The sequence below is a fragment of the Rhipicephalus microplus genome, chromosome X, assembly GCF_043290135.1.
Source record: "Rhipicephalus microplus isolate Deutch F79 chromosome X, USDA_Rmic, whole genome shotgun sequence".
NCBI lineage: Eukaryota > Metazoa > Arthropoda > Arachnida > Ixodida > Ixodidae > Rhipicephalus > Rhipicephalus microplus.
The window spans coordinates 335,308,169-335,321,156 of record NC_134710.1 but is presented as its reverse complement, the minus strand read 5'-3'; the positions used below and the strand labels follow the sequence as shown (position 1 = coordinate 335,321,156).

At 46.9% G+C, this 12,988-nt stretch overlaps 1 protein-coding gene across 2 annotated transcripts in view; it reads left to right on the top strand.

Annotated features, from left to right (window-relative positions):
* LOC119185356 (uncharacterized) overlaps nt 1-12,988 on the top strand; it is a 195,927-nt gene that overhangs the window by 121,918 nt on the left and 61,021 nt on the right. Inside the window, exon 1 of one of the 2 annotated variants that reach the window (XM_075879688.1) lies at nt 8,862-9,137. The exons of the other annotated variant lie outside the window; for it this stretch is intronic. Coding sequence (XP_075735803.1) covers nt 9,103-9,137 — 35 coding nt within the window. The 5' untranslated portion in view covers nt 8,862-9,102. Of the gene's footprint in view, nt 1-8,861; nt 9,138-12,988 lie in introns of those variants that run through there. 2 annotated transcript variants of the gene reach the window in all.

Genomic DNA, 12,988 nt, shown 5'->3' with positions numbered 1-12,988 from the left:
TGTCATAACTGGCTGTCTCATGTACGCAGTGCAAACCACACATACTTATTTTCGCATTTCAAAGAACCACTACAAAATATACCCACGTATGGTGGAAAAATGGCAGACGCCTGTAGTTTGAGTCTACATAAATTGTAGACGAGCCGTGGCTGTAGAGTGAAAGTAACACGTCTACAACAAACGTGATGAATTCGGCGGAAATATTGTAGGCCCGTGTACTTAGATTTGGGTGCACGATGAAGAACCCCAGGTGGTCTAAATTTTCGGAGCCCTCCACTACGGCGTCTCTCATAATCATATGGTGGTTTTGGGACGTTAAACCCCACAAATCAATCAATCAACAAACGTGATGAACTATGGCTATTTTTGCGCAACATACACTTGGACGAGAAGGGACAAACACCACAGGCGCAATTTATTGCGTCATGCAATAAAAAAAATCGCAGCATATCCACGGAGTGAATGATTAGGAGTGGGGTGAAGCATTTGTCCGTCCATGCGTTCGTCCATGCTTTCGTTAGTCTGTCCCCCCGTGCATCCGTCCGTCCGTCTGCCCATGCATGCGTGCTTCCGTCCATCCTTCCATGGATCCATGCGTGCTTATGCCCATGCAACCATCCGTCCGGATCCTTCCATCCGTGCGTGTGTGCATTCATCCGTGCGTGCGTGTGTATCTCTGTCTGTTTGTCCATTCATCCATCCGAGTGTCCGTATGTCTCATTGCGCAAAGTTCTATTGGCCGAACGCCATCTAGGAACTGAGACGGGAAATGGGGACGAGACAGCGTCATCTATCATGCTATTCAGGAGAATCAGCCGGTTACGCCTGACGCGGGACAAGGCTAGACTAAGCGGATCTTCACCCCTAAAAAATATGCTCTAGCTGTTTCTAGGAGAGATACACCATGCTTGGCAGCGTAACAAAAAATAAAGCTGTCGTGTTGGCTTCTAGGCTGCCTCCAAGCTATACTATGAGTTCGAGCTCAGAACAAGAAGGTTATTTTGCCCACCCTTGTTCCCTAGTAGCTGCTACCACAGCTGTCAAAGTGACGTACACCCATTAGCAAGCGTGCCACCGTCTTCGTTTTAGGGGCGAAGCTCCTTTGGGTGCTGGTCGTTCCCTCCTCTGTAATAGTAGCAGTATTAGTAGTAGTAGTAGTAGTAGTAGTAGTAGTAGCAGTAGTAGTAGTAGTAGTAGTAGTAGTGGTAGTAGTAGTAGTGGTAGTAGTGATATGTAGCCACCTCTAGTTTTTCAACTGTTCAATAGATGAAATTGTGTGCATGTGCCCTTGGAAACAATATCACTAGGTGGCGTTAGTAGTTTTCGTATAGTTAACAGACAGAAAGACAGATGAACGGACGATTTCGTATACTTGATGGGCGGACAGACAGACAACCCTACAGACAGACGGACGCATGAACGGACGCTTCACCCCAGTCATCATATTCATATCATGGATATGCTGCGAATTTTTCCCCTGCAGATGCTTATCACGTTGGCTCCTTGTGATAGCCTTCGAACTTAGAAAGTCTTATGTTTTTATGACAAAATCTCTCTGGGGCCTTTATACTGCCATGAAGGCCACCATGACGACGGCATTGATGCAGGTCACTTGAATTGAGGTTTCCATAATGCTGATAAGGCGGCCAGTTGGCGTCTTCGAAAGTTGCCACGTTGTCGAAGGGACAGTAGACGCCAAGAGTGTCTTAGTCTTCAGCTCCCTCTTCAAGTTAATTGGACATTGAGGGATACTCCTCTGCTCCGTACAAAGATGCGACAAGCGTGCACAACCGGTGTTCTCGTTGTGCATGTTCGCGCATTACTTCTGACATTTTATCAGTGGCGATCTTCTGCGCATGTTCATTTCAGATGCGAAGCAGATTAGTGAGTAGCTTAATCCGGTGTGCGGCGTGACCACCCTTGTATCGCATGCGCGTCCTCTCCCCCTCTCTCACCTCGCAACGTCAACGCAGGCCCCATCCGCCAGCGAGTTTGTTGATTTAAAACAACCGTCTGATCTCGCTGCACAACTGTTCATAGGCCACACCGTATAGGCACTGGATCTTGACTTCCAAGGTAATGCTGGTGGAAGGTTTCTTCTGTGCGCGGTTAACAAGAAATATTCGCAGCGTGCGCGTTATCTAAAAGTGGACTGCGGGTCTCTGTGTCCATCCGGGGTCTTCTGTCTCTCATTGCCCATTAGCAGCGATTAGCATGTTGCAGTAGGGAACACCAGTTCACGACTCCGTGCTTTGCGCCTCCCCAGGTTTCTCTCCTGCGCAACACCACTGAGCCCAACCATCAGCATCGCCGCCAGTGTAAACGTTAGCCCCACTGATTCGCATCTTCCCATAGTTCCCTTTATCAGGACATGGTGTAAGTATTTTTTCATGGGTGACACAAGGTTGAACTGTTCCTTTATTCAAGGAAATGACAACACTGCTATGATCATTCACTGATGTCATTGGTAGCACAACTTCTTTACGATCATTTCAGAAATCGATGGCTTCGTTGAACGATCTTATATCGATGTCCTGCTGCGGGAATGTCTTTCCAGCAATACCACTGGTATCGGGCTCATAAACCCATTGTGACAAGTATAAGAAATCCTCCTCTCATAAACATCTTTTCGCAAGACGCAGATATGACTGCTCGCACGAAGTCCAACGTGCTCTTCGACGGTTGATGGTCCTTGAAGAGTCAAATGGTGATTAACGCTTTGTTATCCGACACTTAATGGCCTCCGCTGTTAGTTGGCATTACTTTTCTCAATCTGTTTGATCCAATCATAAGGCTTACTCCGGGTTCACTGGTGGCGCTTGGGAAAACAACTGCAACTGCCAATGCTTGACCTTCTGCACTGATGACTTCGTGAAGATTATTGGTCTTTGAAGATTGAATTATGTCGCCGCAGATGAAAAGAATGACGACAGCTTCTATGTGCAATAATTGCGAAAGTAATTATAGAAATAAAACTGAAGAAAAGGCTCATCGGCATTGAGAATGCATTTAAGTTCGCATGCCGGAAAATCATGGGGCCCCTCCATGCGCTCAATGCTGCCGCTTTATACAGCCCTTTTTCTCGAACTTCTCTGGTGCAGCCTTCCTGCCCTGTCGAACACGTGCAAGACTAACATCTGTGCACTGCAGAGCGTGCAAGCCCAAGCACTTCGGACATGTCTTGGCCTTCCAAGATTGTCATCGACAGTTGCAACCATCGCTATCACGCAAGAGCAGCCGGTCACAACGTGTATCATTGCTGAGACGCTGAGAGCAGACATTCGGCATTTTTCACGGCTTCGGTCACATCATTTATGGTGTTTGTCAGTGCGGAGGCCCCATGCTTCTTTCTGCAGTATTGTGACGAAACACCATGATACATGGTGCCTGGCTTCAAAGCTGCTATGGGTCCGGCATCATCGTTCTGGAGTTTCCGTCAAGCTGACATCTGATTATCGGTTCCTGGAATCGTTAGGAAGGCACGCATGCTACCGCTAGCCCTGGAGCAGTTGACTTTGCATCTGTTGAATAAAACATACTTTGAATGCACGCATGTTTACAACGATGGCTCCACTAATCCCAACAGCTCTATAGGAGCAGTGGTTGTTCCACCTGGTACCGTATTGCTACAATATAAAAGTTCTTTCACACCACGACGTCGACAGCTGAGAAACTCGCAGCGATTCAAGTTGCGGTCAAGTACATTTTTCAGCAGCCACCTAATCAATGGGCCAACTATGGCGAATTGAGGTCAACCTTACAAACACCGCGGTTTGCTTCACGGCACGGATTACACGAACAGTCAGTGTATCAGATAAGGCCCGACTACCACCAAGCGCTTGAGAAAGGACATGATACTGTATATCAATGGTTGTCAAGTCATTCTGGTATTGTCGACAATCACCGTGCCGATGACGATGCTCGATTGGCTCAAAACCTGCGGACACCTATACCACTCTTGAGAACGTACGCCTCGCGGCGAGTTAAATCACTTGCTCGACGTATGACGCTTCTGCAATGAAATACGCAGGATTTATCCAACGCATGCCTGGATCGACCCTAATTTGCTACTTCGTTTGCCATCCTGGCACTCACGACGCGATGAAACTTTGTTGTGTCGCATATGGTTTCGCGTGACATTTACAAATGTGTATTCGTGTCCAATTGGAATGGCCAGCAGTGCGGCATGTACCATTTGCGCCTGCAAGGATACATTTGATCACATTCTATGCTCCTGCCCATCATACGGTATTCAACGACGTGGTATGGAGGCTGAGTGATAGTCACTTGCATTCAAGACCACTGACAGCAAATAAGATCCTGGTACTTTGGCAGATGGTCTCGCATACGCGCAAGGCTACGAAAGCTCTCTTGTGCTTCTTGAGGACCAGCGGACTTCACGAGCGCTTGTGAATGAGCGTCGCAAGACCATGCTGTTTAGTTTCAAGCTGACTATTTATCCATGTGTTTTTCTTACTTGTCTATCATAAGGGTTAAGGCTGCTCTGTACGAAGAAGCCGACCGGCGTGAGCGTCAGCGAGAGCTGACGCTGGAGCGGGTCCGTCGTCGCCGATACAACCGCGATGCTCACTTGAAAAATACGACAAAAACAGAATTCCTGTAGTCTGATGAAATAGGGGCATCAGCTTCGCGGTTTCGACAGTGTTCGAAAAGTGTAGCACGGTAGATTTTTTTAAAATGCGAAGCATTCCTTAGCGAATTTCGGCGACTTTGAGCGTACCTATCTATCTATCTATCCATCTATCTATAGCCGCTTACGTTTGGGCATGCTCTCGTGGTCACACACTTAACTTGGCGTGAACCGAAATGACTTGATTGATACCTGGGGTTTAACGTCCCAAAACCACCATATGATTATGAGAGACGCCGTAGTGGAGGGCTGCGGAAATTTCGACCACTTGGGGTTCTTTAAAGTGCACTCAAATCTGAGCACACGGGCCTACAACATTTCCGCCTCCATCGGAAATGCGGCCGCGGAAGCCGGGATTCGAACCCACGACCTGCGGGTCAGCAGCCGAGTACCTTAGCCACTAGATTGAGCCAAAATTTGCATGGGAGGGTAAGATGGTTTGATGAATATGACGCGCTGGTCAAGACATGAATAATCCCACAATCCCGTCGCGTACGTCGTCAAATATTTCCTGACAGACAGCGGCGCATATATCCACGGGTGGGTACGTGCCGCTGGTATGCGGGTATGTGCCACAGGTGATTGACACCTAGTATCGCCCCAGCAAGGACGACAACACACATGGGCAATTTGAACGCGCGAGTGTTAAAAAATACCCGACATTGGTAGCGTCGATCCAATGAATGCAAAGAATAAATGTCAGGGTCCCAGCTGGAATCGAACCCAAGCACTCTGCGTGGCAATGAAACATTTTACCACAGAGCTACGCCAGGTCTAGGAACTACTTTTGAAATAGGTGCTAATCTTCGTAAAACGTGAATAGAGGCTGCAGTGCTGCCGACCCAATTTTATAAACATTACATATGTACTCCTTTGATAAGCCGTCACGTCGAGTTAACGTCAGTTGTGGTTAGTTGTCATGCGCTGAAGATGATTTATCTAGCAGTGTCCAGGACCAGCATCCTCACGAGCAGCAGTGCTTCATATCTGCTTCTGGAGGTGCTGGTACGCATGTTCCAGTTGGCATGGTTGCGCAAGTGATCGATTGATATGTGGGGCTTAACGTCTCAAAACCACCAAATGATTATGAGAGACGCCGTAGTGGAGGGCTCCGGAAATTTCGACTACTTCATTGCGCAAGTGCTAAGAACTGGTTATATAAACATCTGCAAGTCTTCAACTTATGTCTGTGCGAGCAACATTTGTACATATATTTAGTGTCATTTCGTGACGTTTCGCTCAATAAAAAAAATTGCAACATAGTCAACTTCCCTCCGTATGCTTCGCATAACGTCAATTCCCAAGTACGTGGGATCTGCCGAATTTTTTTCTCTCGCCGTCTCCATGAGAATGGCACCATTGCAGAAGGGCTAGACCGATAACCCTCAGCCATAACCATGCACTCGGGCCTCGCCCAATGAACTCTCCTGTTTGGTCTCCCAACCGCACATTCCCACGCAGTTGAAAACAATCATAGTATACGCTCCCCTTCTCCTTTCTCTCAGCAAGGAGAAAAGGGATCCACGGGATGCTCTCCTTCGGCCGCACCACCCACGTTGACCATTATCGCCAATGGACGTAACCCGGTATTCCGCTTCTGCTCTTCGGTCGCCTCGGCAACATGGCCCGGACCGCGGTGCTCGCCTGGCCGTCTTGAAATTTGCTGCGGTGGTTGATCGCTTCCCCGACAAAAACACTCGAAGCAAAACTGTCACCGCTTTGCCTCGCCCGACGACCCCGTGTGGCGTCGGCACCTCGAATCCACGCCCTCTGCCGCCTAACAACTCGAAAACATAGCGAGCAGCAGCCCGCTAACCCATTCTCAGAAGCTCACGCACACTGAGACTGACTCATGGCACGTGGCTTCCTTCATAAGCTTTCATAAGCACGGACAGCTGAGAATACAGCCAAAATTTCGCTAAAAAACGCAGATTGTGAAGTGTGCTGTAAATGACATTCAAACGTTCAGGTGATAGCTTATTCGGCTGAAAAGAAGCGTAGATAAAACGATTTCCTTTGTAACTACGGAAAGATGTCAGTTCACTCAAAGGGTGAAACGTGCTGTGGATAAAAAAATAATAGAGAAGTATTAAGCAAAATGAGAGCTCGCCGCGCGCGAGGCCGGTGCTTGCCGACCTTTCTGTTGGCGACCACTGCCAACAGGAAAACGCTCTCCCCCGGTTCTGTTTAAATATCTTTTAAATGTTACTCTATATTTATTTTTTTTTGTTGACACTGTGGAAAGTTTCGCTCGTTGCTCGCTATGTGGATGCAGGAGGGAAAAAAGCAAACAAACCAACAATGAAAGTTGAAAAAGGATCCGGAGTTTGTTAGACGAGCCTTGGTGAAAAAGAAAGCACCGCGCTTGACCTGCATAGTTGCAGGTACATATATATACTCGTGCAACGCAGGCTCATTTAGAAGCCCGTTTGTCGAAATTCCGTTTATTCAAACAACGCACTTTTCGAGTGTGTGTTTGGTCCTGTTGAATGCGCGTGGGTCCAAAGGGCAGGCTCACTGCCTTTCCGTTTTGGTACCTTTGGTTGTGTTACCAATCCCATAGCAGCTGAATGTGTTCGCACACACACACAACACACACACACACACACACACACACACACACACACACACACACACACACACACACACACACACACACACACACACACGACGTGCTCCGTTGCTTCCAAGGTCGGCCGCAAGGTTGCATGTTATAAGGGCTGCATAATAAAAGACGAACATAACGGCACACTCTAAACAAAAGAGAAGCGCCATTTTCTCTCTCTTTACTGAAGGGAAGGACGAGCAGCAAAAGTGCGCACTTTTCTTTTTTTCGACGCGGCGCATGACATGTGGCCGAATCACTGTGAAGCGTGGCGAATCTTATTTCTTTCACGACCCTCACAGCTTCCTCTCACCGCGTGCTGCTGCCTCCATCCTGTTTATAGCCGGCCGGATGGCTGCTTTTGCTTTTATTTTTTGTGTTTAGCGCACCTTTTTCACCCTTTTACTCTTTTTGTTTTGTTTTGTTTCCCTTCGCTTGCGTGTTGATACTTACAAGTCCGCCTCTTTCCTGCACTGCAAAACCTCTAATGTTTGCTAGCCAGCACTTATTTATATATATATATATATATATATATATATATATATATATATATATATATATATAGACTCTGACGAAGGCCGTGCCACGGCCGAAACGTTAGTAAATACGATCCTTTTTTTATGTGCTATCTGCAAGTTAATTCAATATATATATATATATATATATATATATATATATATATATATATATATATATATATATATATATATATATATATATATATATATATATATATATATATATTGGTATCACAAACATGACAAAAACTCACTTCCATGCGTACCAAAACAATAATAGACCAGAAAAAGGAAGATACTAGTTCACGCGAAACCGTAGTTAGAGACTTCTACCTCGGCGCAGCAGGCTGCTCTAGCGCGATACACGAGACGGGGAGTAGAGAGGCAGCGCATTCCAGCGGACGATAGGGCGCGCGCACGCGATATGAATGCCGGTGCACGCAAACCTTGGACTGTTTCACTGTAAGAACATTTATTCAACATAAAGAGGAAAAAAAGTTTTTTTTCTCTTTTGTTGCATTCAAAAAGCTTTTTAAAGATCTCTAAAATTCACATCGATGAGCCGATCGGGAGTTCGATCATTTGGAGCACCGATCGGTCCATCGAGTGTAGGGAGAGAAGGAAAAAAACCGTAAACATCTAGAAATGGCACTCCTTCTGAATCGTCTTGCAGCTCTCTATAAGATGGGAATCCGAGGCTGTAGGCGTTAAATAAAGAGGTATAGCACGCTCAGCATTGGGCGACCACCTCGGTGTCCGGGGAAATTCAAGAGAGGCTGGTATAGGGCGAATGAATGATGCCCGCGGCGATTGAGGATGCAGTAGCCGGCCGAGTCTGTCGAGACAAAAACGGGTCGTGCAAATATCACGTCTCGCTGGTACTCTCCAGACCTTCCGCTTATCAGAAGGTTTCTGACCTCAGCATGTATGCGCCGGCGCTCGAGGCGCGCGATCCGATATAAACAGCACTAAGCGCCAGTGAGACTTCTAATCCGGAGATCGTTAGAACGAGCCACGGCTAACACCGAAGTATACGAGCGTGTAGCGTCCTTCGTGCGCTTTACTTTTCGTGCATACATGAGGGCACAGCGAGCTCAGTGCGTGCTGCCACCTTGAATATTGAAAAGCGTGTCGCGCCATCTGTTGTAGCGCGGCGAAGCAGCATCCTGCACTGCCACGCGAACAGATGCTCCGCAACTCAAATGCGAAACTATGCAACCCGAGTCCGGCTGTAAGCATGTTTCGCGCTGTTCCTCTCTTGGAATGTTGTGCTGATGTCATAGAAAACATCTAGGAGGCCTTCTGCGACAGTCCGGAATGCCTACAGCATGAGCACTGCAGACAGCAGAAGCAATGTCATCAGGTACGTACTACCGCGATTGAAAGAAACGAACAGCGTTGCTTTCGACTCAGTCGAACTGTGGCGTGCTTTGGCTGTGACAATGGCAGAATGGCAAGGTTCTGTTTGGCGTTGAACATAGAGTTTCATACAATAGTACCTAGAGAGTAATCTGGCGCAGCGATTGTGTGCCCACATGGAAATTACGGGAAGTACAGGCTTCAGATTGGATAGGGTTAGCGAGTGAACTGTCTACAGACCATGATCAACAGTTTCAGTTTCGTTCTTCGCGAAGCATGGGTAGTTGGGTGCGGTAAAACAGGCTGAAACAGTGTCTTTGCTGCTCGAAGAGGCTGACGACCACAATATCTCCTGGTATGCTGTGACGTTGGAGCTTCGCGAGTCGTATTTGACATTTTAAACGAAGCGTCGGCCACTCACCGCTGCGCCGATATGTAGCTTCTCATGCCAGTCGAGGATATTGCCTCGCGTTCGTTTTTCACAAGCGCGTCTTGCCTATACTCGTTTTAAATCGACTGCAAAGCGATGACGAAACTAAGTAGACGCACCGTCACACTCTGCTGACTCGACTTCGACACATAACCAGAGGTGCGTTGGGGGCAGACCACTTGAACAGACGCACATAGCGTAGCACAACAGGAAACGATAAGTGTTTCTCACCTAATACTGTACTGTTATTTGCATAAATAGATAATGCGTACTTTTGAGAGAAAAACAAGCACGTTTGTTTTCAAGTGTCGTAAAAATAATTCATTAAGTCTTAATGCCGAATTCAGAACGAAATGGCAAAGTTATGCATACACTGATGGTGGAATTCGCCCAGGGTTCATTTTTGTCACCGGGTCACAAAAATCTTTTTGCAATAAAGTTTGCGTACAAACAGTTGAAGCAAGTTTCAAATAAATTTAGGTTTCTGTCACTTTGTTTTACGCTCTGAAAAAAAGAAAGCGTCGCGAATCTCAGATATGCAATCCATCCTAAGCGGATCTGAAGCCTGTACTTCCCATAATTCCCATGGGGGTACAAGCGCTGCTGAAGGAGTCAGTGCAGACACTAGCGCCAGATTCTCCTCTATAGGTATTATTGTATGAAAGTCTATGGCGTTGCGAAAGTCGGTTGCCAAACATAGGGGTGTTTGCCCCTGCAGTTCATGTTTTCCCGTATGGTTCTCGGGTAATCCGTTGTGTATGTATTGTCTGTTGGCACGTTCGTGTTGTTTAGCGGCCCGAGTGAGTTGCAGAAGTGTGAGTCCCTTTTTTGGTGGTGTGTTCTATTTTAATAATATCAGATCAGACCTAATCATGCCTCGGAAGCTAGGAATTTGCGAGTTCGAGCTCGATGTAGGGAACCCACGCGCAACCCCGGATTTACCGGGTTAACTGAATGGCGTCGCAACACTCGATCCGCACACAGCGTGGGCAGCATACTGCGTTGTTGCCGAAGGGTGAATACCTCTGTTGCTGTGCGTATAGCTGTCCGTAGCTGTGCGGTGACCCAGGTGACTCGTGCTCATCACGGACGCTCGCAAAATACTGACAACCCCGAGGCGGCAGATGTGTTGCTGGCGCCCTATAGTGACACGAGGAGAGCCCGGATGCTCGCAAAATGCTGGGAACCCCGAAGCTGCACGTATACTTTACTGGCACCCTTGTGATAGGGGAACACTACGTACACTTGAAGAACAGTGAGAGCCGATGGGAAAACATTACAGCGAATCTTACAATGTACGAGAAAACATGGCCGTCTGGCAACACCGCCTGCCCCACCAAGCTTGGCAACGGCTTATGCAACACCAAACAGAACCTTGTCGCCATAATTTGTTCTGTAAGCCTTCGTCAACGTAGTGCTAGAATCTCACTCCAACTCGCGCTCACGCACCACCGCATGTGTTTATCGTTTGTCAGTCATGCCGGGTTCTTGGAAGAGCGAGCCAGAGCAAGATTTTATAATGCTACGGTGACGCTTACTGAAAGCTCAGATTCGCCTGACGGTCAAGGCACGTCGCAGTTCGACTGAGTCGAAAGCCACGCTTTCCGCGCCGTTCACGACTCTCTGCGTCGCGCCGTTACAATCGTATACTGAACGTGCGTGGTTAGTGCATCCACGTGAGTCGTAATATATGCTATTACTAGCATGTGGCCTCTGATAGAATACGACATGATTTGGTGCCGCATACTACAGACATGCTGCATTCAAATCACGGCTGTAGGACGGAACAGCTGACGTCGCGCTTGACTTAACGCAATAAGTACACCTACTCGTACACTTTTATTGGGTTCGTAGTTTTTCCTGTTGATTACAATTATTCGCTGGCAACGAAAGTCGGCGTTTTTTAGTTGTGGATGCAAATCTGTGCAATCAGAAAACACCGCACCGCCATGATTCCCGCATCGTGTTGGGATCTTCACAGACAGTACGGAGTAATATGTTCCTTTTGCGCTGATTGTTTCCGCACCCAAAGACGGCGCAATGGTGCTCAGACGAAATCTAACTTAAAGTCCAAAAGACGCCGCTCGCCGTGTTCACTTGGTGCCACAGATACTCGCTTTGGCAGTTCAGGTGTCTTAGTGCGAGAGTATGTACTGGCAGCCTAAGCGCCTGGGTGCGAAGTAAGCGTGCTCTGGTCTATATCAGGCCTAACGATTGGACAGATCAATATATATGGTCGATGTGAAAAGGACGTTGATGCTTATGAGACTCATCGAGAACCACTGAAACATTGTCTTTTAAACATCCCGCATGGAACGCACGAAGTGTTTTGAGTCAACGTATACCCTGTACACATGATCTCGATGGAAGAGCAATCGACTTTGGCTAGTCACTGTTCTTTCTTTGGTCGATGGATTCGATTGTTACTTTAGAAAAACGAAACAAGAAAGCTTGTAAACACACATCATAAAAATTACCTGCATGTAATCTCATTGAATTAATATGAGAGGAGAAGGCAGACGCACCCTGTGTGTAGTCTGAATGTAACTCTTCTAGAGCGGCCAATAAGCTGAATCAGCTGCCGTTTTCTTTTTGCAAAAACATGCCGACCCTTACGAAAATTCTTATTGAAAAAAAAAAGAAGTTATTGAGCAATGACAACAGATGGCATTGAAAATACATGACAGTTCAATTAAAATACCGTTGAGAAAGTTGTTGATCTGATTGAAAATAAGCCCATGACTTTAAATTGAAAAGTCATCAATGAAGTCGTTATAGATTTATCGTTGAGAGAAAGTGAAATGGCGATAGAAAATACGTTGTGAATCGATAGAAATAGCATTAGGGCAATTGTTCACAAGTATTGAAAATTGGCCCACGATTTTCAATCGAAAAGCCATCAATGCAGACAAAAAAACAGTATTCTACGAATTCGACAGCGGTTTCTTGCCGATAATGCGGTGGGCTATCTGTAATTAGAAAACCAGCAGTATCACAATCATCTACATCTGCGACATTAACATGCAAACCACACTCAGCACTGGACTCGAACTTGGGACCACATGCACGTGAAGCAGATGTGTCACGCATTGCACCACAGCGCCATTTTTTTCTTTATTAGCGATTGTACCAAAGCGCCATCGAATGAAGGCAGTTTTTTTTTTTGGGGGGGGGGGGGGGGGGTATGTAAATCTACTAAGTGGATTTTCGCAAACCGTTGGCGGAACGTTGAACTGTATTTATGCCATTTGCATTCTTTTGCGCATGCATTTCATCAGTGAATAGTTTGTAGGGCTTCATGAATTCTAGTCAACCACGGTGAGCGCTTTCGGCTCCAACTTCGGTTCGTGGTGCGCCGTTCCGCAAGAACAATTAACGTGTGTTCGTGCGTCGTTTTAGTGCTTCCCCGTGAACCGCGGGTTTTT